We start from the raw sequence: 22,061 nt of genomic DNA on the forward strand, positions 1-22,061 counted from the left end.
CAGACACTGTTCTCTATTTCTGCTCTTGCCTCAAGATTGTTGCTAAGATACATCATTCAAAAATTAATTTAATAGGGAAAAGTAACATAGTTTAGTAGATATAAAACTAATTTTGATCTAAGAAAACCTGTGTTCAAATCCAGCTTCCACTATTTAGTGTCTCCGCAAATTTTTTGATCACCTCCTTTTGTTTATTTTTAAACAAAGTCACTCCTAAGATTCCTCTAATTTTAGGTCCTATGATATTCCAGGTATGGTATGAACAGAGGACACCAGTGGAGCAGAGTATGCATTTCCTGGATACTATAATACTTTGATTAATGTAACCTTAAGTTTTAGGTGTCCCACTGGCTTAAATTGAGGTTGAAGCCATTACTTTTCATATGATTGATTGATTTTCATGGTCCTATTGCATCACTGATTTTGTTTTGTAAGAATTGCAGGAATTCATGTCACAAATGTGATATATAATTACATATAATAGACTAACAAAATTATCTGAAAAATCAAAATTATGGATGAACTAAGGGCATGGAAAGACATATTTTATGATTAAGTATCACAGAAAGACAATTTCAGTTAAAAGCACCCTCATCTACCATCTACTCCAACGTATTATCTCCCATTCCAAAATACATATGCTTTGACAAGGTGTTTCCTTTAAAACCTCCGAGAGAAGTAACAGCCGTGATTGAGTCTGTCCAGTGCTTGGCTGATATAGTCTCCACATATAATTTGGAGCATGCACAGATTTTCTGTAACTAGTTGTAGGAGTCTAGCTATGGGGTAAGGACATTCAAAAAACACTAAGTAGCCAAGACGATTACTGTTCTGTCCTTTTTTGCCTGGTTGTATTAAGGGAAGAGATGAGGATTAAACCTTCAGTGGAAGAACGGCATCAGGCCTCCACATAGAGTGTATATAACCCAGGAATTTATGATGGTTTTACTTCTGTCTCTGCTGTGATTTTCTGATCTCAGGTGTAGGAAATTGAAGATGGCAATAAATTTGTGAGCTTTGAAAGATTATAAAAGTAAACCACCACAAATCTGGGAATTGGAATTTCTGTCAGGATTTGGCAGAAACCACATCCTGAATTGTAAAATCCCAAATGATCTTCCTAGATTATTCCAGCAGTAGCAAAAATTCAAAAGAATCCATCCACTGATTATCCAACATTTGGAAGTGAACTTGGTGGGGCTAATGATACATAATAACTACTACTTTAATTATGAGTCAGTATCTCTAGAGACAAATGTTAATAGAAAGATCGTACATTCAAAAATTTTGTTTTGTTTTTGGTTGGGAAGTGATATTTATAATTTCTTGCTCTATCAATGAAGTAAATATTCCTTTATAATAGTTAATTCACATTGTATAGTTATATAGAAATAATGAGTGGGAGGAGAAGTGGGTAAAGGAGTAGAAAGGCACAGAAGAATGGAGTCTATGATATTATCATCATAGAAATATACTCTTTCAAATTAGACATGGAACTCTGAAAAGGAGATTTACCTGACTTTCCATTTAATCTGAAAGAATAAATCCTGAGTTTGACTACAATGAGGATCTCTGTTTACAGTACAATCTCTTTCCTTTTAGATAGTTTTAATTCTTATAAAGCTATTTCTAACACCAAGACTAAAATTTCTCTTTTTCAACTGATCAACCTCTAACAACTCCAATTTATTATCTGCATTCCAAGACAAAGCAGAGCAAGTCTTTAAATACTTGGGTAGATATAATTTGTCCCCCTCAACCTATTTTCCACAGTTCCTTCACCAGTCTGATTGTCTTTTTCTGAATGCTCTCCAGGTTATCTTTGATTTACCTTTAATGTGCCACTGTAAAATAAGCATAACAAATAAACAACATAATAGTGCAGAATTTAATGGAACAATCCTCTAATTCTTGGAAACTATTCCTTTCTTAACACAATCCCAGTTCTTACTGGCTAGCACATCAAACTATGAATTTATATCGACTATATAGTTCACTTATTTCCCTAGACCTTTTCCAGAAAGAAACAAACTCTCTAACCATACTTTCTCAATTTTGTGATTGTGAAATCAAAATTTTAAATCCAAGTTTAAACTCTTTTATTTACTCCATTATTCCATGGATTCGTTATTCTTGTGTTATGGTTACAATAATAATAATATCTAGCATTTATATAGCATGTGATATATGCCAGACACTATTCTAAGCACTTTACAAATTATATCTCATTTGAGTCTCACAAGAACCTTGGATTGCTTATTGTTGTAGTCATTTTTCATTCAAGTCTGACTTTGTGGTCATATTATAATGATTTGCTTTTTCCTTCTCCAGTTTGCTTTACAGATAAGAAAACTGTGGCAAATAGGATTAAATGATTTACCCAAGGTCACATACCTAGTAAGTGTAAGAGGCTATAGTTGAATTTGGATCTTCCTGGCTCCAGACTCAGCACTCTATCCACTGTACCACCTAGGGTGGTGGATACTGTTTTAATCTTCACCTTATAGTTGAGAAAACAGAGACAGGCGGAAGTGGCTTGCCCAAGAAGTCTGAATCTGAATTTGAACTCAAGTCTTCCTGACTACAGATCCAGCACTATGTCACAGCTGCCTCAATAATTAATTAAGCATATTTGTCATGTGTGCCTTTATCCAATTCACAAAAAAATGCTATGTAGCACAAAATCATCACTGTAGATGCATGGAAAATTTTATTGGAAAATTCTCTTCCAAGGTGACATCGAACCATTAGTGCCCTCTCTTTTTCTCCCCAAAACACAGTCAGTTCAGAAATCATTTGAATGTACTTTTCTTCTCCTAGCCCATGTTTCTACATCTTTCAATAAGATTAACAGAATATATTTTGTCAAATGTTTTCTAGAAAACTTGGTAAGAAAAAATAATTGATGTTCAACATTACCTTTATCAGCTAGACTAATAATGCTGGCAAGGAAGGAAATGAAGTTGATCAAGCAAGTATCTATTCTAGCTCACTGAAGTGACATTTCCTCTTCCTTTTCCAGGTGTTTACTAACCATCTCTTTAAGAACACTCCAGAATTCTTGCAGGAATTGACAACTTATTGACCTTGTAATTTGCAGTGTCCTTTCTTCTTTCCATTTTTGAAAATCAGAACATTTGTCCTTTTTTAGATCTTTGCTCCCTCTACTCTACTATCTCTATAATCTTTCTAATATTATTGTTAGTATCTCAACTATCAGATTTTCACTGGTTATTTCAGTACTAGTGAAGGATGTATACATCTGAAGCAATTAATAAATTGACAACTTGTCAAATTTGTCAATATTTTATTCTGTTATTCCCTGAGTTTAGTACTTCTATGTAATAACATTAATAATAATATTTATATATCACCTACTATGTTTGTAAAGATGCAGCTAGATGGCATAGTAGATAAAATGCCAGATGTAGCATTAGGAAAACTCATCTTCTTGAGTTCAAATTTGGCTTCAGACACTACTTAGGTAAGCTGGAGTAAATTACTTAATCCTGTTTGCTTTAATTTCCTCATTTGTAAAATGAGCTGAAAAAGAAAATGGCAAACTATTCCAATGTCAGGGTCATAAAAAGTTGGATATGAATGAAAAAATTGAAATGGAAAAAATATTCAACAACAACATGTGTACTATCTTCTTATTTTTCTTGGGTAATCACTCCCTATTAACTCTATTTTTCAATCCTTTCTGACAAAAAAGTTATGGTCCTTGGGAAAAGATATAAAATGTAAAATATTCTAATCTCTCAGTTTCATTATTTCTGATTAGTTGATCTATCACCTCTTTTATCTTTACCCTTCATCATGTAATTAAAGAAATCGTTTTTTCATTATGCTTAGGTTACATTGTAATTTATAGCCTATTCTGAATCAGAGAATTTCTCAAACAATTTTTATGGTACAATTACATATTTTGTAGTTATATTCTATTATATGTTCTTGTTTTCATCATTACATGAATTTGTTAAATATATAAATTGGCTTTTGGGTTCCCTATGCCATCATATCGGTCTGTTTAGGAAACTCCCATTTTTCTTCACCAGAATTATTTCTATTTTTAAAAATGCTCTAAGTCACTATTAATACCTATCAGACTAGTTATCATGAAAGAAAAGGAAAATTACAAAAGATAGATGGGATGTGAAAAAATCAACACACTAGTGCATTATTAGTGCATTTGTGAACTGGTCCAACTATTCTGGAGAGCAATTTGGAACTATGACTGAAGGGCTATAAAACTAGGTGTACTCTTTGACCCAGCAATGCCACTACTCAGTCTGTAATAAAAGAGATCAAAGGAAAAGGAAAAGAACCTATATGTGCAAAAATATTTATAGTAGGATCTTTTTTGTGATGGCAAAAGAAACTGAGAGGATGTCCATCAATTGAATAACTGAACAAGTATATGGTATATGAAATAGGTCATTTCTTATTGTATTCAAGTTCAGTGTTGCCTGTACCTTCTCTCAGTCTACTTTTTACCACTTTGGCGGATTCTTTGTGGTGGAGAGATGGATTTTTCAAATTTGATTGTTTGTAAAGTTGATTTTGTGTTTTTATCATTTGAACTTTTTAATATTTTTGTAGTGCATTTTCTATTTCTTTTAAAATTTTGCTTTTACTAAGCATTGTAATTTGCCAGGCTCTGATATGACAATAGGCTCTAATATGATAATTCTTTATAATTCTTCAATTAATTACAACTCTAGCTTATTATTTTTATTTGATAATCTATGTATCCTTTTTTTAAAAAATCAGGTCAACTAAAATATATTTTATGTTATTTAATCTTTTTAAAGCATCTATAAATTTTTCCATTTTATCTATTTTTCCTTTAATAAAAAATCTTTTGTTCTTCATTTGTTTTTGTTTTTTTAGTTTTTAAATGTTCTTGCTAAAATCATTCCCCCTGCATCCCCCTGCTCCTCCCCTGTATATTTCTGGAGACTTTTTTTTTTCTCTCTGAAGACTGAAGATTGTAATTAAGAAATTTTCATGAATTGACACATCCTTATTTCCTTTCACATTGTTTTTGCTTTTAATACCTTTTAAAAAAATTAATATGTCATTGTTTTCATTTAAGTACAAATGTTTTGCTTATTCTCTTGTTATTTTATTGTACTAAGTTTATAAAGAGTATATTTGGCATTTATACATTCTTTTTTCACTTTTTTACGTATATTTTCTGTGTCATATCACCCAGCTTCTTTTCTTTTCTTTTTATAAATACATGTAAATTGTTGAGACACATTTAAATTCTTTAATGTTCCCAATGAGGAATTGTCAATAAATCTTTTTAGTTGAAACAATTTCTTTAGAGCCTTTATTTTCTTTGATTAAAAAAAAAATTGTCTTATTCTGAAAGAAAGGTTCCATAGTATTATTTATGTTTTTCAGTAATTCTGTTAACTTTCTAAATGATTTTAGATGCTATTTCACTTTATACATCTATTTTTAGTATTAATATTTGCTCATTTCTCTATGGACCTTTGAAGTCTAATGAAGTTTTCAAGTTTAACCTTCTTGATTTTTTGTTTTGCTTTGTCTGAAAACCACATCAAAACTTAAAAAAAAAATCATATGGCACATTTTTCAGCTTCTTATTTTCATTTTATCTTTTTCATTCAACATTATCATTCTTTCTACAGATTGTTGGGTGTTTTTGTTTATTTATTTGTTTTGTCCACTCCATTACTCTTTTTCACTTTATTATCTGGTATATTCTACTCATATTTAAAATATCAGTTGTTAGATTTCTTTTTTCCTCTATTTATGTCATAATTATTTTTTTGCCTTTATGTAAGTCAGTACTTTGTCCCTTATTATTAGTTAGCTGCATCTGTTCTCATGTTTTGTTATCAACTCCTATTGTTCTTCTTATCCCATGTTTTGTGGAATTTACTAAAACTACTGGTTTTTCTCCTAGTTTTTATTTAATTTGTTATTTCTGCATCTCTTTTGCCCTTTCCTTTTTCTATCCAGTTAAATGGAATAGTTTGAAACTTATTTCCCCAAAGTCACATTATTTTTCTTCAATTTTTCACATCAAGTTTTCCTTAATCTTATTATGTTCATTATTTATCTTCTTTTATAGTTAATTCTGAATTTTACTTTTTGATTCAAGGAGAATAGGTCTATTTGTTTCATTGACAATTAAACTTAAATGCGCAGAATATAAGTTTAATGGTGGTACTCAATTTCCTTTGCTTTTTAGAGTACACCGTTTCATTCTCTTCTCTGATATCCTACAACATCACAATAACCTGCTTTCTTTTCCTTCATATTTGAAGTACTCTTTCCCAAAATTTCACCACTAAATGCCCTGCAATTTGAAAGTGTTTTTCTGGGGACAATTGATGTATTATATTTAGCAGAGTTTTAAAAATAATTATATTTTTCCTATAGCAGAAGTTCTAGAGAGTTTTTAAAAATTCTTTATTCAAATATGGAAATTTTTCTAACTTGTTATATTCTTATGAGAAATTTATGATCCTTAAGTTATTTGTAAATAAATATATGATCCTGGCTTTGTGACATGCTTTTTTGGATTTTTTCCTTATTTTTAACATTTGGATATTGTAGCTGCTCTCAGAGTCTTTATTTCTCTTGAAGTGATCTCTTGAAGTGACTATTCATTTTATATTCAATGATATTCACTCAACTGTTATGTTTTTTCTTTTTTTCAATTATGCAGTAAGGATTTTTATTTCTACCTCAAATACATTGTTAATTTATTCTTATAAGTGTTTAATTTTTTAAACTATTTTGTACTTTCATGCTTATGTTGCATAATCTTTGTGGCATCTGCAAAAGGCTTTTTATATCAGGTAATTTTAATTGATTTTACTTCATATAGTAACATTTATTTAAAGTGCATTATTTTTCTTTGTGATTTCAGCCAATCCTCCTTTTGTTAAAATCTCTTCTCTGTTTATTTGATTTTGAACTAGGTCCCTATTTTAGATTTTTTTGTTGTTGTATTTTTGCTTCCATAATTGGTCTCCTGTATTCCCAGCCATTTGTCTCAGGATTCCCTTCTCTTTTAAAAAATTCTCTCCCTTTCTTCTCTAGGCTTGGGGTCTGACAATACTTGTTTCCTTTATTTGGAGAACATGATGATGAGACCACAAAGTGGCTTCATCAGGGTTCCTGCTTACAATAATCTCTAATGGGGAAAGGATAGCTCCAATTAAGTCTAAAATATCCTGTTTCTTCAATCATGAATGTTCTTTCTTGTGTTTTCTATGTGATTTGTGGTTTTGGATTTGCTCTTCTCTCTGCATCATAACATACCTTATTGTACAAAAACAAAACAAAACAAAAAAACATACCTTATTCCAGTTGGTTACCTTTACTTGACTGAGAAGAATCAGTATTCCTGTCTTTTGTGTTATTGGGCCAAGATTCAAGCCAAGTCATTGCCATGACATGGAAAGGCTGTATAGCATGTATAGACATGAAAATGCCTGTATAGTCATAACAATAGGTAGCATTTCTAGAACACTTTAAGATTTGTGAAGTGCTTCATATATGTTATCTCATTGGATCCTCACAACCATTCTGGAAGGTAGGGACTATTATTATCCCTGGGGCAGTTGAGGTCAAGTGACTTGTCCAGGGTCACACAACGAATTAAGTGTCTAAGGCAGGATTCAAGTTGAATTCTTCTTGATTCCCAGTTCATTAACCTTTCCCTGTGCCTTCTAGTTGCCTCACTGGTTCTTACAAGCCCATTTTTAAATTGAAACTCATAGTACCCTGAGTATTGAGTAGCTTGAGAGAATTGGTCATTGATTGGGCACTCTAATGTTATTTCATGGAGTTTTTACCTTGTTCAAAGTTTCTGTCTTATCATCTTGTGGATTAGGCTGTAAACGACTACATATGATGCCTAATTTTTTTTTCAAATGGTTTGGGATTGCTGAAAACAATTATGTTCTTGTATGGACAAGAATCACAGTCTGATAAAGAACAGGTTAGCTTTAATTCATATTATTAGGGAGAATGCTCATTTTGGTGAGGTCACAGGTTACCAAAGTATTGAAGTAAGTAGCAATTATGTGATATAACCCATTGCTGAATTTTGTCAAGATGTCTTTGGATATCTAATCTTCCAATATATAAGATAACCCTTTCAACTTGATACCATATAATATTTTGATAAGCTGCTATCCATACTTTCATCCAAGTTACTAATAAAAATTTTGGACAGAACATGATTAAGAACAGAATCTGTCTTTTTATATAAATTATCTTTGGAAGCCAATGTATTTGCTCCTATTAAATCTTGTGTTGTTAATTTCTGTTCATTTGATATTTTTAGATTTTGGCTCTGTCATACAATGCATTGTTTATTCCCCACCCAACTGGGAAGCAATAGGCATTCAGTAAATATTTCTCAATCATTACATGATTGATGTTATACATTACTAATTGTACTTAATAAAGTGCAAATTTATGATAATGTAACCAATAGAATTATGGTTAATTGGGAAAGTTCAGTATGATAATTATGCTGAAAAAAGAAAATTTTTTTTTTAATGGATAAATCAATACATTAATAAATGATCAAATAAAATTTAAAGAAGCTAGATCTCTATCTTGTAGACATTAAGAAGTACTGGTGAATTTACCTTATTGCTTGAGTCTTCATTTGGGGATAGTTGAAAAAAACTCATGCTAACTGCTTTTTCCAAATGCTGCAGAATGAGGCGTAAGTAATGTACTGTTGAATCTTGTACCTCAGGAGAAAACAATCTGAATGGGACTTAAAACAATAAAAAGATAATGTTGAAATCATACAACTCTAGAGTAACTCTGCTATAAAATAATAGTATTAAACTTCCTTGAAAGAGGATGGACACTGCAGTAAATTAATTTTCAATTTCTATTCTTGAGTAAATTTAGTCAGGCATGATTTTCCAAAAAAATAAATAAGAAAACTGCATATTTTAGGTTTTTTGTTTTTTTAAATTTGGGAATGGTTGACTACATTTTTGTATATGAATGCAAGTGATACTTTTAAACATAAGATAAGTTAACTCAAGCAAAGAAAACAGAATATTCTTATACATGACTAAAATGATGTAAAAAAATGAACAAAAAGTAGCTTAACTCAGAGTAGATGCAGTGACCAATACTTTTGAAAGATAGATATAATAATATCCTTCTCTTCTCTATAGAAAAGTAGAAGTTACAGAGATAGAAATGTATACATTGTCAACATTTGGTATTTTGTGTTGGTTTGTTTTTCCTGTTTTTCTTTTCTTCCTTAACTTGCTTTTCTTTTCAAAGAGAGTTATATAGGATGAAAGCATACAAGGATATGACTAGGATATTAAAATCAATTCAAAAACAATTATTAAACCTATATATTATGTACATAATATTGGTATTGTATACAGTATTTATTGGGCAGCTAGGTATCACAGTGGATAGAACATTAGGACTGGATTCAGGAAGACTTATTTCATGAGCTCAAATCTAACTTCAGATACTTATTAGCCATGTGACTCTAGGCAAGTCACTTAATTCTGTTTACCGCAGTTTTCTCATCTGTAAAATTAACTGAAGAAGAAAATGGCAATCCACAAGAGTATCTTTGCCAAGAAAACCCCAAATAGTATATCATGACATATTTAAAAAGTGACTGAACAATAATATTTATTTAAAAAAAAACTATTAAAATATTTATTAAAAAAATAGATCCTTATTTAGCCCTTATAATACATATCTAAGGTACATGGGAGAGATTAGATTATGACATTCGAGAAAATAAATAGGATTACAATGAAGAATAGTCTACCCAGCAAAAGTGAGAATAATATTTTAGGGGAAATAAATATTTAATGGAATAGAAGACTTATAAGAATTATTGATGATGTTCAAATGCAAGACTCAAGAGAACCATACAAAGGTAAACATGAAAGAGTAATCTTAAGGGATTAAAAAAGTTAAATTGCTTATATTCCAACATGGCAACATGATAGTTGTAACTCCTAAAAAGCTTTTATCATTAAATGGAGTTTATATGGATAAAGGCATCGATATGTCAATTATGTTAGAGTTATCTCTAAAAGAAGTGAAAGGATGAGAAAGAGAGGTGTACTGGGAGAAGGAAAGGAAAGATAGAATGAAGAACATTTTGTAATATAAAAGAGACACATAGAAAGAACTTTTACAATGGAGGGGATAATGAGGGAGTGGCAGGCAGTTCTTAAATCTCAGTTTCATCAGGAGTTGTTTAAATAGAAAAGAATAAACAAACAGTTGTGGATAAAAATGTAAGTTACTGGAATGTTAAAGAATCAATTCCACTCCACTTTTATTAAGCCCATATAAAACATCATTAAACCTGTATGATATACACATAATATTAGTATTACATTCAAGAATACAAAAGCCGAGATGGCAGATTAGAGGCAGCAATCAACTAAACCCTCTCAATATTTTCCTTTATAAACATCTTTAAAATAATGCTTAGAATGGCAAAGCTTACAAAAGGTCAGGGTGAGACATTTTTCTGGCCTAAGAAAATTTTGGTCAGAAGAAAAGTTATGTGCCACTTTGGTGAAAGAGCATGTGGCAGCAACAAATAGAGAAATAGGAGGGCAATGAATAAGTGGAAGGGTGGAAAGGAAGATAATACAATGGAGGATAAAAGGAGGCATGGGTTAGAAACAAAATAGACTTTTGAGGAGGCATAGGATAAGAGAGACGAAAAAAAAAAAAACAGAAGAGAATGGGATAGAGGAAAATCATAATTGTGAATGTTAATGGGATGAGCTCACCCATAAAACAGTAGCAGAATTAATTTGAAACAGAATCCAACAATATGTTCTTCAAAAGAGATGCATTTGAAACAGAAAGAACATACTTAGAGTTAAAAATAAAGTGTAAAAATAATATACTTCAGCTGAAAGTTAGGAGTAGCAATCTGTTGGAATCCTTACAAACTGGTAAGTCATTAGAATTGATAGACAATAATTATCTAATTTAGCATGGTTCGGTATGATTGATCTGATCCTACAAGCAGATGTTATGGGCCAGAACTTGAAACAAGGTATAAGTGGAATTGAGGAGACAATGTTTAAATCTAGTTTAGAATTGATTTAATCCTAAAACAAATAATGGTTTCCCAGTGATATAATGATTGGTGTGTACTCAATCAGTAGCATATAAACAAGAAACTCTCAGGGCCAAAAAGTACTCTGGGACATACAGAAGCCCACAAGCCCACTCTCAGAGGCGAGTCATTCATTCCATCTTCCACCTTTGTGCTGACTGGAGGCTGAAGAAAGCAGAAGCAAAGGACAAGCTGCAAGAGCTCTTGGAACCAAGCAGAGAGATAGGTCTCTTAAGAAAGCTAACCGGGCCCAAGGAAAGAAAGATTTGGAAGGAGAAAATAAATGTTTGGATTTTATCAGCTGGCTGCATTTGAGGTGATTATTACTTTGAACTGAAACTAAGGCTGCCTCCAGAAAACCTCCCCAAGAAACCTGCTCACAGAGAATGATCATATTATATAAAACAGCAATCATGATCTCAGACAAAGCAAAAACAAAAACAATCTAAATTAGAAGAGATAACCAGGAACTATACTTTCTAAAAGTTACTATAGAAAATGAAGCAGTATCAAAAATTTTTACAGCAGTTTCTCTGATAAAGATCTTATTTCTCAAATACACAGAGAAGGTAGTCAATTTAATAAAAATAAGCCATTCTTTAATGTTCAGAGCAGATGAATAGACAGTTTTCAGAAGAAGAAATCAAAGTTATCTATAATCATATAAAAGAGGTTCTAAATCTCAATTAGCAAAATGAAAATTAAAATAACTCTAAAGTACCACCCCATAGTATTATAAATTTCAAATGCTAGAGGGGATGAGGGAAACCTAGGTATACCTACAAATTGATGGTGGAAGAAATGAACTAATGGTGAGCTAGTCCAACCTTTTGGAGAACAATTTGGAACTCTGCCTAAAAGGCTATAACACTGGGAATATCCTTTGACCTAGCAATACACTACTAGGTATATATTCCAAAGATATTAGTTTTAAAAAATTAAAAAGGAGTTAAGTGTATAAAAATATTGATAATAGGCATTTTTGTGTTAGTGAATAATTCAAAATTGAGGTGATACTCATCAATTGAGGAATGATTGAATAAGTTGTGATATATTATTGTAATGTAACACTATTGTGCCATAAGAAACGAAAAGGATATTGGTTTTAGAAAAAACATGGTAAGATCTATAGGAAGTGAATTAGGTCATTGTGCATAGTAGCAGTAATATTGTATGATGATCAATTATAAAAGACCTGACCACTCAGATCAATAAAATGATCTAAGATAGTTCTGAAGAACTCATGATGTAAAAATGCTATACTCCTTCAAAAAGAAACCTGATGAACTCAGTGTAAAATATAATTTCCTCACTTTTCTTATTTTTATTGCTTTTTAAAAATTTGGCCAATATAGAAATAAACTTTGCATGATTCCTCATATCTAAGTGGCATTGTATTGCTTTCCTTCTCAGAAGGTGAAGAATGTGGTGAGTAGGAGGAAGAGAATTTGAAACTCAAAATTTTAAAAGTAAATTATGTTGAAAATAAATGTAATTTTAAAAAATTCCTTATGCTAAATAAGAATTTAACTAGATTTAAATGGTCAAAAAAAGCAATACAGCCCTCTTTTAAAAAGCGATACCTTAAACATGTAAGCCTCATTTTTATGTCAACAAAAAACTCAAAAATTTGGATAAAAGCTTGTGGATTTGAAATTCTATAAGGTCAGATGAAAACCAATTTAATTAGCATATGACATCCAATTGTTAAGTTTTTATTGTAAGATTTTATACTTCAAAAATTGGCAATGCTACAAACCGAGGTTGATTTTTTAAATTGATTATCTTGATTTAAAGAAATGTTTATAATTCAGAGTAAGCTTAAAAATGGGTGTATATATTTTTCTTCTATAAATCCTAATTGTCTAACATTTGTCTGCATAACCTTATATAAAACTTCACTTTGGGGGCAGCTAGGTGGCACAGTGAATAGAGCACCAGCCCTAAAGGCAGGAGGACCTGAGTTCAAATTTGACCTCAGATACTTAACACTTCCTAGCTGTGTGACCTTAGGCAAGTCACTTAACCTTGATTGCCTCAGGGAAAAAAACACAAACAAACCAAAAAAACCACTTTTCTTTGATATAGACTTGCAACTTTAGCATTTGCTAATTAATTGACCTAAAGAAATAAAAAGTAAACAAATGATAAATTTTGTCCACCATGAAAGTAATAAACCATAGATGTTTATTTGGCCAAATCGAAGCCATTCAAATTGATTATTTTATATTTCATTATATGTTCATTTTTCAAGAATTCAATGAGGAATAATGATAGTAGAAATAATAGCTAGAATTTATATAAAATTTATTCTAAGTGCTTGGTACTATACTATATACTTTATATAATTATCATAAAATCTGATCCTTACAGCAACTTTGTGAAGTAGGTTCCATTATTATCCCCACTTTATAATTGAAGAAACTGAGGAATCAGAGACTAAGGCCTCACAGGCACACAGCAAATAAACATCTGAGGTAGAATTTGAATTCCTATTTCTTTGGAGTCTTACAGGTCCAATGCTTTATCTACTGTGTCACCTCTATGCCTCTTTGTGTTTAAATAATGATATTATTGATGCTCACAAATATTCATAGATGATCAAACTAAGTTTTTAGAAGTCATGTCAGTAGGAGGAAAATTAGTAAGATCAATTAAATAAGACATAGAATTGGGGATTTTTTTTTGAAGTAGGAATTTGTGTGCTGCTGTAGGGTCTCTGATGAGAAATAACTCAAGGGCATTGAAGGTGGAGAGATTCCCATCTCCCCATTTAACCACAAACATGCAATAGTTAATTGACACGGGGTAAGAGAGTAAAACCCATTATTCAAAAAAACAAAATAAAATAAACATAACTATTGAAGGAGCTAAGTTATTTAGCTGTAAGAAGCTGTGAACTACATCTGAAAAGATAAACTAAGGTTGCATTGTTGAGAGTTTTTGATAGAAAGGTGAATAGTTTTTAACTTATTTGAAAGGTAATAGGAAAACATACAGATTTTTGAGCAAGGGAGTATTGATCTCATCAAAACTATGTTTTGAGAATATTGCTTGGGAAGCTCTATGAAAGATGGATTGTGGGAAAAGACTGGAAATAGAATATCAATTCTGAAATTATTACAGTATTTCAGGAATGAGAGATGAGAACATAAACTTGGATGGTGGCTATATGAATAAAGATCAGAGGAGAGATACAAAAGAGGTAGATTCAATATCACTTTGTGTGCTTAGTTATGGGGGTATGAGAGAAGGAATAATTGTGAATAACTTGACATTTTGAATCTGATTGACTTGAAAAAATAATGTTGAATTCCACAGAGATAAGGAAGTTTAGGATAGTAGAATTTAGTTAAGTCAACAAAATTTATTTTGTATCTCCGATGAACCACACTCTTTGGTAAGCACTGAAAGAGCAAAGAAAAAAAAAAAAAAAGAAAGTCCCTGTTTGAAGATGTTCACAGTCTAATAAGGAAGACAACATGCAAAATATGTATAAATAACTTATGCAAGAGATAACCAACAGATGGAGAGCATCAAAATGCAGGGAAATACAAAGTGGATTTTTATGGTAGGTGGGATTCTATCTGGGATTTAAAGTAAATTAGGGAAGCCAGGAGGTGAAAATAAGGATAGAGAGAGTTGCAATCAAAGAAAACAGACAGTGAAAGACCCTGGAGTCAAAACATGGACTTGCTTTTGCTAGGACAAGAAAATCAGGTCACTAGATTACTTACAGAATACATGGAGAAGTTTAAGAAAGAAGAAGGAAAAGGTAGGTAGGAAGGATCAGTTTATGAAGACTATGCTTTGGGATTAACAAATAAATCCTGTGGCGCTAGAAGCAATGATACAGATAACAAAGGAGGAAAATGATTTCCAGGATCAGATATGACTGGCATGGAGGAGATTGTTTGCCACTGTCATTTTAAATATGTAACTGTGGAAAAATTACTCATACTACAATCTACTATATTGTAAAATAGTTTTTCCTCTAAAGCCTTCAACTTTCAAGATTATCCTAAAGAATTATTAATTTTAACATTTTCTGCATATACCAAAGGGTTCCTTGAGAAAAAAGAAGTGGTTCATATATATAAAATATTTATAAAGATTTTTTTTTCAGTAGTAAAGAATAAACTTCAAACAAAAGATGCCTATCAGTGGGGGATGGCTTAAAAAAAAAAAGAGTAACATTGTAAGAAATGACAAATATAAAGACACAGAGAATTATGAAAAGTCTTACAAAAACTGATACAAATTGAACAGACAATATGTATCTCTATATATGGATATAGATGTATATATATATATATATATACATATATATATACTCATATATGTATAACACACGTGTATAATATACAGTGGAAATAACAATGAATTTGGCAAAATCACAAAGAAAAAGTTTGTTCTCAAAGAATAATATAGGAAAATATCTTCCTTGAGAGGTAGGTTTTCCATGGATATAGAACATTACATATATTTGAGATTTCTCTTGATATATTGACTTGGAATTCTTTTCCTCTTTTTTATTTTTTCTTTTAAAAAATGTTTTGCTACAAGTGGTGGTTGTCTGGGATTGGGAAAGGAGATGCATACATGAAAAATTTAGATGATGTAATATCAAAATTTCAACAAAAGCCTTTAAAAAAATCTTTAACATTTTTTACAGTTTTTTTCTTCTGATAGTAGAAGTAATTAAAATGCCCTTTTATAGACAAGAAAAGATTCAGAATTATTAAATAGCTTGTCCAAGGTCACATAACTAATAAATAGCAAACCTAAATTCTGAAAACAGTTCTCCTAATTCTTCATTCAGCATTGTTTAAAGAATGAAATTATCTTATAGAGTAAAAGTAGAATGAGAAAGATGCACTATGGGGAGAAGCTACCGGGCTGGAATCTCACACCAGGTGAGGTACTTGGACATGTGTCTGAGCTTTAAGGGACAGGTGCTATAAGCAGACCCCCTAATCTGTCTGGCCATCTTTACTTCTCTGCCTCATGGGAAGGATGACCACTGAGTGAGCACGATCCTTTTTGGTGTTTTAGAAATCAATGACCTTCAGGGATGCTGCTGTGGACTTCACATGGGAGGAGTTGGGGCAATTGAGCCCTGCCCAGAAGGAGCTGTGCCAGGAGGTAAGGTTAGAGAAGTACCAGAACCTGGCATGCTTGAGCCTTGCCCGGTCCAAACCAGTCATGATGTATCAGCTGGAGCAAAGTGGAGCAGCTTGGTGGCCAGAGGTTGGAGTCTCAGGAAGCAGCTGTGCAGTCATACCCTCTGGGTACTCTCTGAGGAGGATGAGGTTGAGGGTGGTGATGGTGAGGATGATGATGATTGAGTAACTAGGCCTGAGGCCAAAAAATCATCTCGAAAGCTGGACTTTTCTATAAAAGAAACATCCTATGAGACACTTAAACAGAGTAGACTCTGTCTCTAACTTGAGATTCTGGAACTATGATGCTAGATTAGAGAGACAGCTGAATGAAAAAGAGACATCCCAAACAAGTAAAATTTGTCCAAAGGAATATTCCCAATCAAGAAAGAAGAAATGAATATAATAAATACGGGTAAAGCTTCAATCTGGAGCCAATGCTTTTTCCACAACAGAGAGAATTGATTGAAAAAAGTCTCCATGAGTATGACATGCAGAAGAGCTTTTCAGACTATATTCTGAGTGAGAAAATATAATGATATTTGATCAAAAAAGATATTTTCTGTATATAATAAATATGGGAAATTCTTCAGTTATAATCTAGAACTTATCAAAAAGTGTGGAATACATATTGGAGAGAAAACTTACAAATGTAATAAATGTGGCAAGACTTGCCATCAGAGCATAAGACTTATTCAGCATCATCAAACACATACTAGAGAAAAGCCTTATACAGTGAATGAGGAAAGGCCTTCTGCCAAAACTCAGGTCTTACTCAACATTAGAAAATTCATACTGGAAAGAAACCTTATGAATGTAATAAAGGAAATTCCTCCTGAATGTTGTATTAACCAGACACCAGATACCTCATACTAAGAAAAAAAAAAGTTATGAATGTAATGAATGTGAGAAGGCCTTCTGCCAGACTACATACCTTACTCAACATCATAAGATCCATGCTGGAGAGAAACCAGATAAATGTAATCAATGTGAGAAGGCCTTTTGTTACAGTTCACATCTTACTTGATATATCATCGAACTCATCCATGGGAAAAACCATATGAATGTTATTTTTTTATAATAACTTTTTATTGACAGAATCCATGCCAGGGTAATTTTTTACAACATTATCCCTTGCACTCACTTCTGTTGCAATTTTTCCCTTCTCTTCCTCCACCTCCTCCCCTAGATGGCAAGCAGTTCTATACATGTTAAATAGGTCACGGTATATCCTAGATACAATATATGTGTGCAGAACCAAACAATTCTCTTGTTTGCACAGGGAAAATTGGATTCAGAAGGTAGAAATAACCCAGGAAGAAAAACAAAAATGCAAACAGTTTGCATTCATTTCCCAGTGTTTTTTCTTTGGGTGTAGCTGCTTCTGTCCATCATTGATCAATTGAAACTGAGTTAGGTCTCTTTGTCAAAGAAATTCACTTCCATCAGAATACATCTTCATACAGTATCGTTGTTGAAGTATATAATGATTTCCTGATTCTGCTCATTTCACTTAGCATCAGTTCATGTAAGTCTCTCCAAGCCTCTCTGTATTCATCCTGCTGGTCATTTCTCATAGAACAATATTATTCCATAACATTCCATATGAATGTTATTAATGTGAGAAAGCTTTCCAAAGGACTTCTCATTTTATTCAACATCAAATAATTCATACTGGGGAGAAATCTTATAAATGTGAATGTAGTAAGGCCATTCTCTGGAACATGGGACTTAGCTGAAATCAGAGAACTCATAACAAAGAGAAACCTTATTAATGTAAAGGATTTGGCAAAGGCTTGAATAGTTCCTGCCTTATTCAGTGGTAGAGATTCACACTGGAGGGAAGTCTTATGAATGTAATCAATATGAGAATGCCTTTTCTCAGAACAGTTTATTTAATATCGACAATTGATAGTAGGGAGCAAATAAAATTTAGTAAATATCAGATAATTTTTAAAAATGAAAAAACAATGCACTTTGTTCATTTCTTTCAATTATGACCTTTTGACACATAGCATATTCATTGTTCAAGTTTAATTGCAGTTATTTGTTATGTCTTTTCTACTTTTATAGCTTAAATTAATGTTGCTAAAAGACTTCATGAGTTATTCAAAGAGTGTTTTTCATATCAGTTTTAAAAAAACTAGTTTTGAAAATTAATTTTATGAAATGATGGATAAACATAACAAAATTTCATGTTTACAATTATTTATCTTACTTAGAACAGAAAAAAAAATTAAGATATTTTTAATTTCTCTGCAGAGGCAGGAAACATTCTTTGCCAAATAAGAATTCCCAGAATTCCTAGAGACCCCAAGAGGTTGTTATCAGAGCTTCTTTCCAAAAGGTGAGTACTTGTAATGTGCATCTGTTTCATAGTTCCCTAAAGGTATCATCATTTCCATTGTATTTTCAACTGAAGAGAAACGAAAATGGGGTGAATCCTCTAAGGCATAAAGGTTAGGCTGACCACCTGTGAAGCCTTTTCCAATGCTTTATAATAAAATCAAGTGTTAAATATAAAGATGAAAGAAATGCAAATGGACTTGTGCCCTGAAGATAAAACTGTTAGCTTTCATATGCACCAAAACTATGAGAGAGAGAGAGAGAGAGAGAGAGAGAGAGAGAGAGAGAGAGAGAGAGAGAGAGAAAGAGAGAGAGAAAGAGAATTTAAGCAAAGGAACCATGAGTTTTAATCAACTTATGCATGATGCTTTTTCAGAGATCTACATGGAAAGAATGCAGGAGGGGAGCTAAAATGAAGTTCATAAAAATGATATTCTTGCATTATGACATTTGTTTGAGACTGTTGAGTATCTCCCCTTTGACTATATGTTCAAATATGTATGTTTAGTTACTGATACATTGAAAAAGGCAGCCAGAAGCACTAATATAATAGGTATGTCCCTTTCTCTTAGGTTTCTAGGTGGTCTGAGATTATATAGTTGTGTTAGTTTTTAGACACATGTTATTTAAAAAGAAAACCTAAATGAGGATGATTTGTATCTTAGATTCAAACTAAGAGACGCATATCTTAATTTTTGGATTGAGCTCATTCCATCAACCCTGGGAAGGAACACTGTTACCTTTTGGAGTCCAAAATATTTCAAACAGTTCCTTTTCTCTCTTCACTGCACTTTAATTCTATATCCCAGCTGTCTCTAAGTTAACTCCACCAAAATGCTCCAAAGTTAATACAAATTCATTATGTCCAAAATTAAGTGAATCCTCTACAATTCTAAAACATTTTCTTCATCCATTTTACCTTATTTCTGCTAACATGAAATCATTATTTTATTTTTCCAGATTAGAAATTCTGGCATCTTTGGTTTGTCTTCTCATTTATCACCCATACCAAACCATCACTTTTTGATCTTCTATTCTAAAAAATGATCTTCATTATTATCTGGAATACTATAATAAATTTCTAGCTAGGCTCTCTGATTCTAGACCTTTGCCTGGGATGACCTCTGTTATTCCTTCGCACTACTAATCCTTAACTTGTTCATTATTCAAGACCAAGTTCAAGTTCCATCTTCTCCAGGACACATGGGTATTTCCATTCTTTGAATTCTCATAACATTTATCTCAATGCAATTTGAATTTAATTACATTCTAATTATTTTATATGTCTATATTATTGTTGTTCATTCATCTAGATATAAGTTCTTTGCTTCTTTCCCTCATAGCAATCAGAATAGCATTGAGCATAGTGAATTCCTTTTTTCAACATTTATATATTATATGGCTATGAGGTACTACATTAAAAAGCTCTGAGAGGAAGAAAGATTAATAAGATACACCTCATGGTCTCAAAGATCTTAGAATCTAGTATGATTCGAACATTAAGCACTGACCATGTGTCAGGTTCTCTGCTGGACATTGAAGGTCATAAAATAGAAACATTTAAATGATGTGAAACATATTAGTCCATGTCTTCAAGAATTTTACATTCTGATATAGAAATATAACATATATAAAATAGTGAGGGGAGTATTGATCTGGAAAATACCATGTACTGTGAATAGAATTAGGTTGGAGGTGGCAATAGATTATCATTCTCCATCCAATAGCAATGTTATCATTAGATTGTAAATTCCTTGAAGTGGCTATTGTCTTTAACCTTTCTTTGTATCCTAGCCACTCAGTAAGAATTTGACTGATTTGGTTTTTAAGGCATGATCCTTTCAAAAAGAAATCTAGCTTGCAAATCCCAAGATATCTTATAAGGTTTCAATGATCAAAACATATATTCCTTTGGGCAGAGCACCTGTAGGTAGGGGAATGATTCCCTGCTTTGTGCATGGAAGGAGAGGAAGTTGACTTTGTATAGCCATGCCTCTCACTTAAATCCAATTCACTTGCAAATCATTACAACAGTTTCCTGATGTCATTTTCATATAGATTATGCCTATCACTTAGCAAAGTAGATGGCACATAGTGGTGGTTAATAAATGCTTGTTGCTTTACTTTTCAGAAAAAAAAGCAAGAGAAATGTGGAAATAGTAGAAGTGATTAAAAGGCAGGGCATACTTACACTTTTATCCAAATAATTTTCTAGGAATAGAATCCCTCCCTTTCTTTCTACTTTTCTACATTTTTTGCACTTAGTGCAAGATGCTAAAAACCTTGGTGTGAAATGCTAAAAATCAAAAGATTGATTTTTTTTTTAATAGACTGTGCTCATCATTGTTTGGGGCCTTCTAGATACAATTAGATGAATTGTCACTCATTCATTTGTCAGTAACCAAAGTTCAAGTCCAATTGTTGATCAATTGATTGAAATTGAGCTGAACCTTGAAGAAGTGCTAAAACTGAGTGGATTAATTGCTTTGGATAATTATGTTAGGTGGATTTTATATAGGTCTTGGGGAATGCTCTCTGATCTTTATGGGAAGAAGGCAAGAAGTGATAAGTGATAAGATTCTTGTAATGGATAGGTCCTAGATTTTTAAGGTGGCTAGCTGAATGACAGATAAAGCATATATAAAAATAACATAACAAAAATAAGATTATGAGAAAAGTAGGAAGAATATTTTAACTCTATGAGGGTAATATGACTGATCAAGGAAAGCTTCATGAAAAGAAAAGTATTTGAACTGGGCTTTGAAGGATGGGTAGTTTCAACTGGAATAAATGCAGCTAGGAGAGAGGAGGGCATTCTAGTCCTAAAGAGTAATATGGATAAGAAAATAAGTGGAAAGGCATAGGATGTTTTCAGAGACACTTTAATTCAATTTAATTGACATTGCTTATCCTAGTTTCTCCAAAGCACAGAGAACATGAAAGGGAGTAGCATGAAATAAACCTACAAAGGATAAAGGCCTCAAATATAGAGCTAAATAGTTTGTCCTTATCTTGATAAATCAACTTGTAGTCACTGACAGCTTTTAATAAAGATTGTGACATGATCAGGGATATAGGAGAAAAATTAATCAAACAAAAGGATGTAAGATGGCAATTTTATAACAAGATCCAGATTAATATGAATAATGAAACCCCTTAAACAGTCGCATTATTTGAATTCACTCAGCATTTCCTATTGAAGTACAACCAATTGTCATATTTTATAGAATTGTAACTTTAAAGGTTGTAAAATTGAATACACACGGCTACTTCAGGACATTTATTATTCACTCTACTTGGGATCTAGGTGTAATTGTTCAGATTAAAAGTGATAAGGGCTAGAACTCTGGTAGTAACAGTGAGGATAGTTAAAAAGTAACTGATTAAAGAGAAAATGGCTAAGTAGTAAGATC

At 32.0% G+C, this 22,061-nt stretch overlaps 1 protein-coding gene across 2 annotated transcripts in view; it reads right to left on the bottom strand.

The window, feature by feature from the left end:
• The window catches only part of LOC127543843 (uncharacterized), a 148,287-nt gene that overhangs the window by 43,275 nt on the left and 82,951 nt on the right, over positions 1-22,061 (bottom strand). For both annotated transcript variants that reach the window (XM_051970166.1, XM_051970165.1), the window contains exon 5: positions 8,649-8,782. In XM_051970166.1, coding sequence (XP_051826126.1) covers positions 8,649-8,782 — 134 coding nt within the window. The remainder of the gene's footprint in view (positions 1-8,648; positions 8,783-22,061) is intronic.

The sequence above is a fragment of the Antechinus flavipes genome, chromosome 1 (genome assembly GCF_016432865.1).
Source record: "Antechinus flavipes isolate AdamAnt ecotype Samford, QLD, Australia chromosome 1, AdamAnt_v2, whole genome shotgun sequence".
NCBI classification, from domain to species: domain Eukaryota; kingdom Metazoa; phylum Chordata; class Mammalia; order Dasyuromorphia; family Dasyuridae; genus Antechinus; species Antechinus flavipes.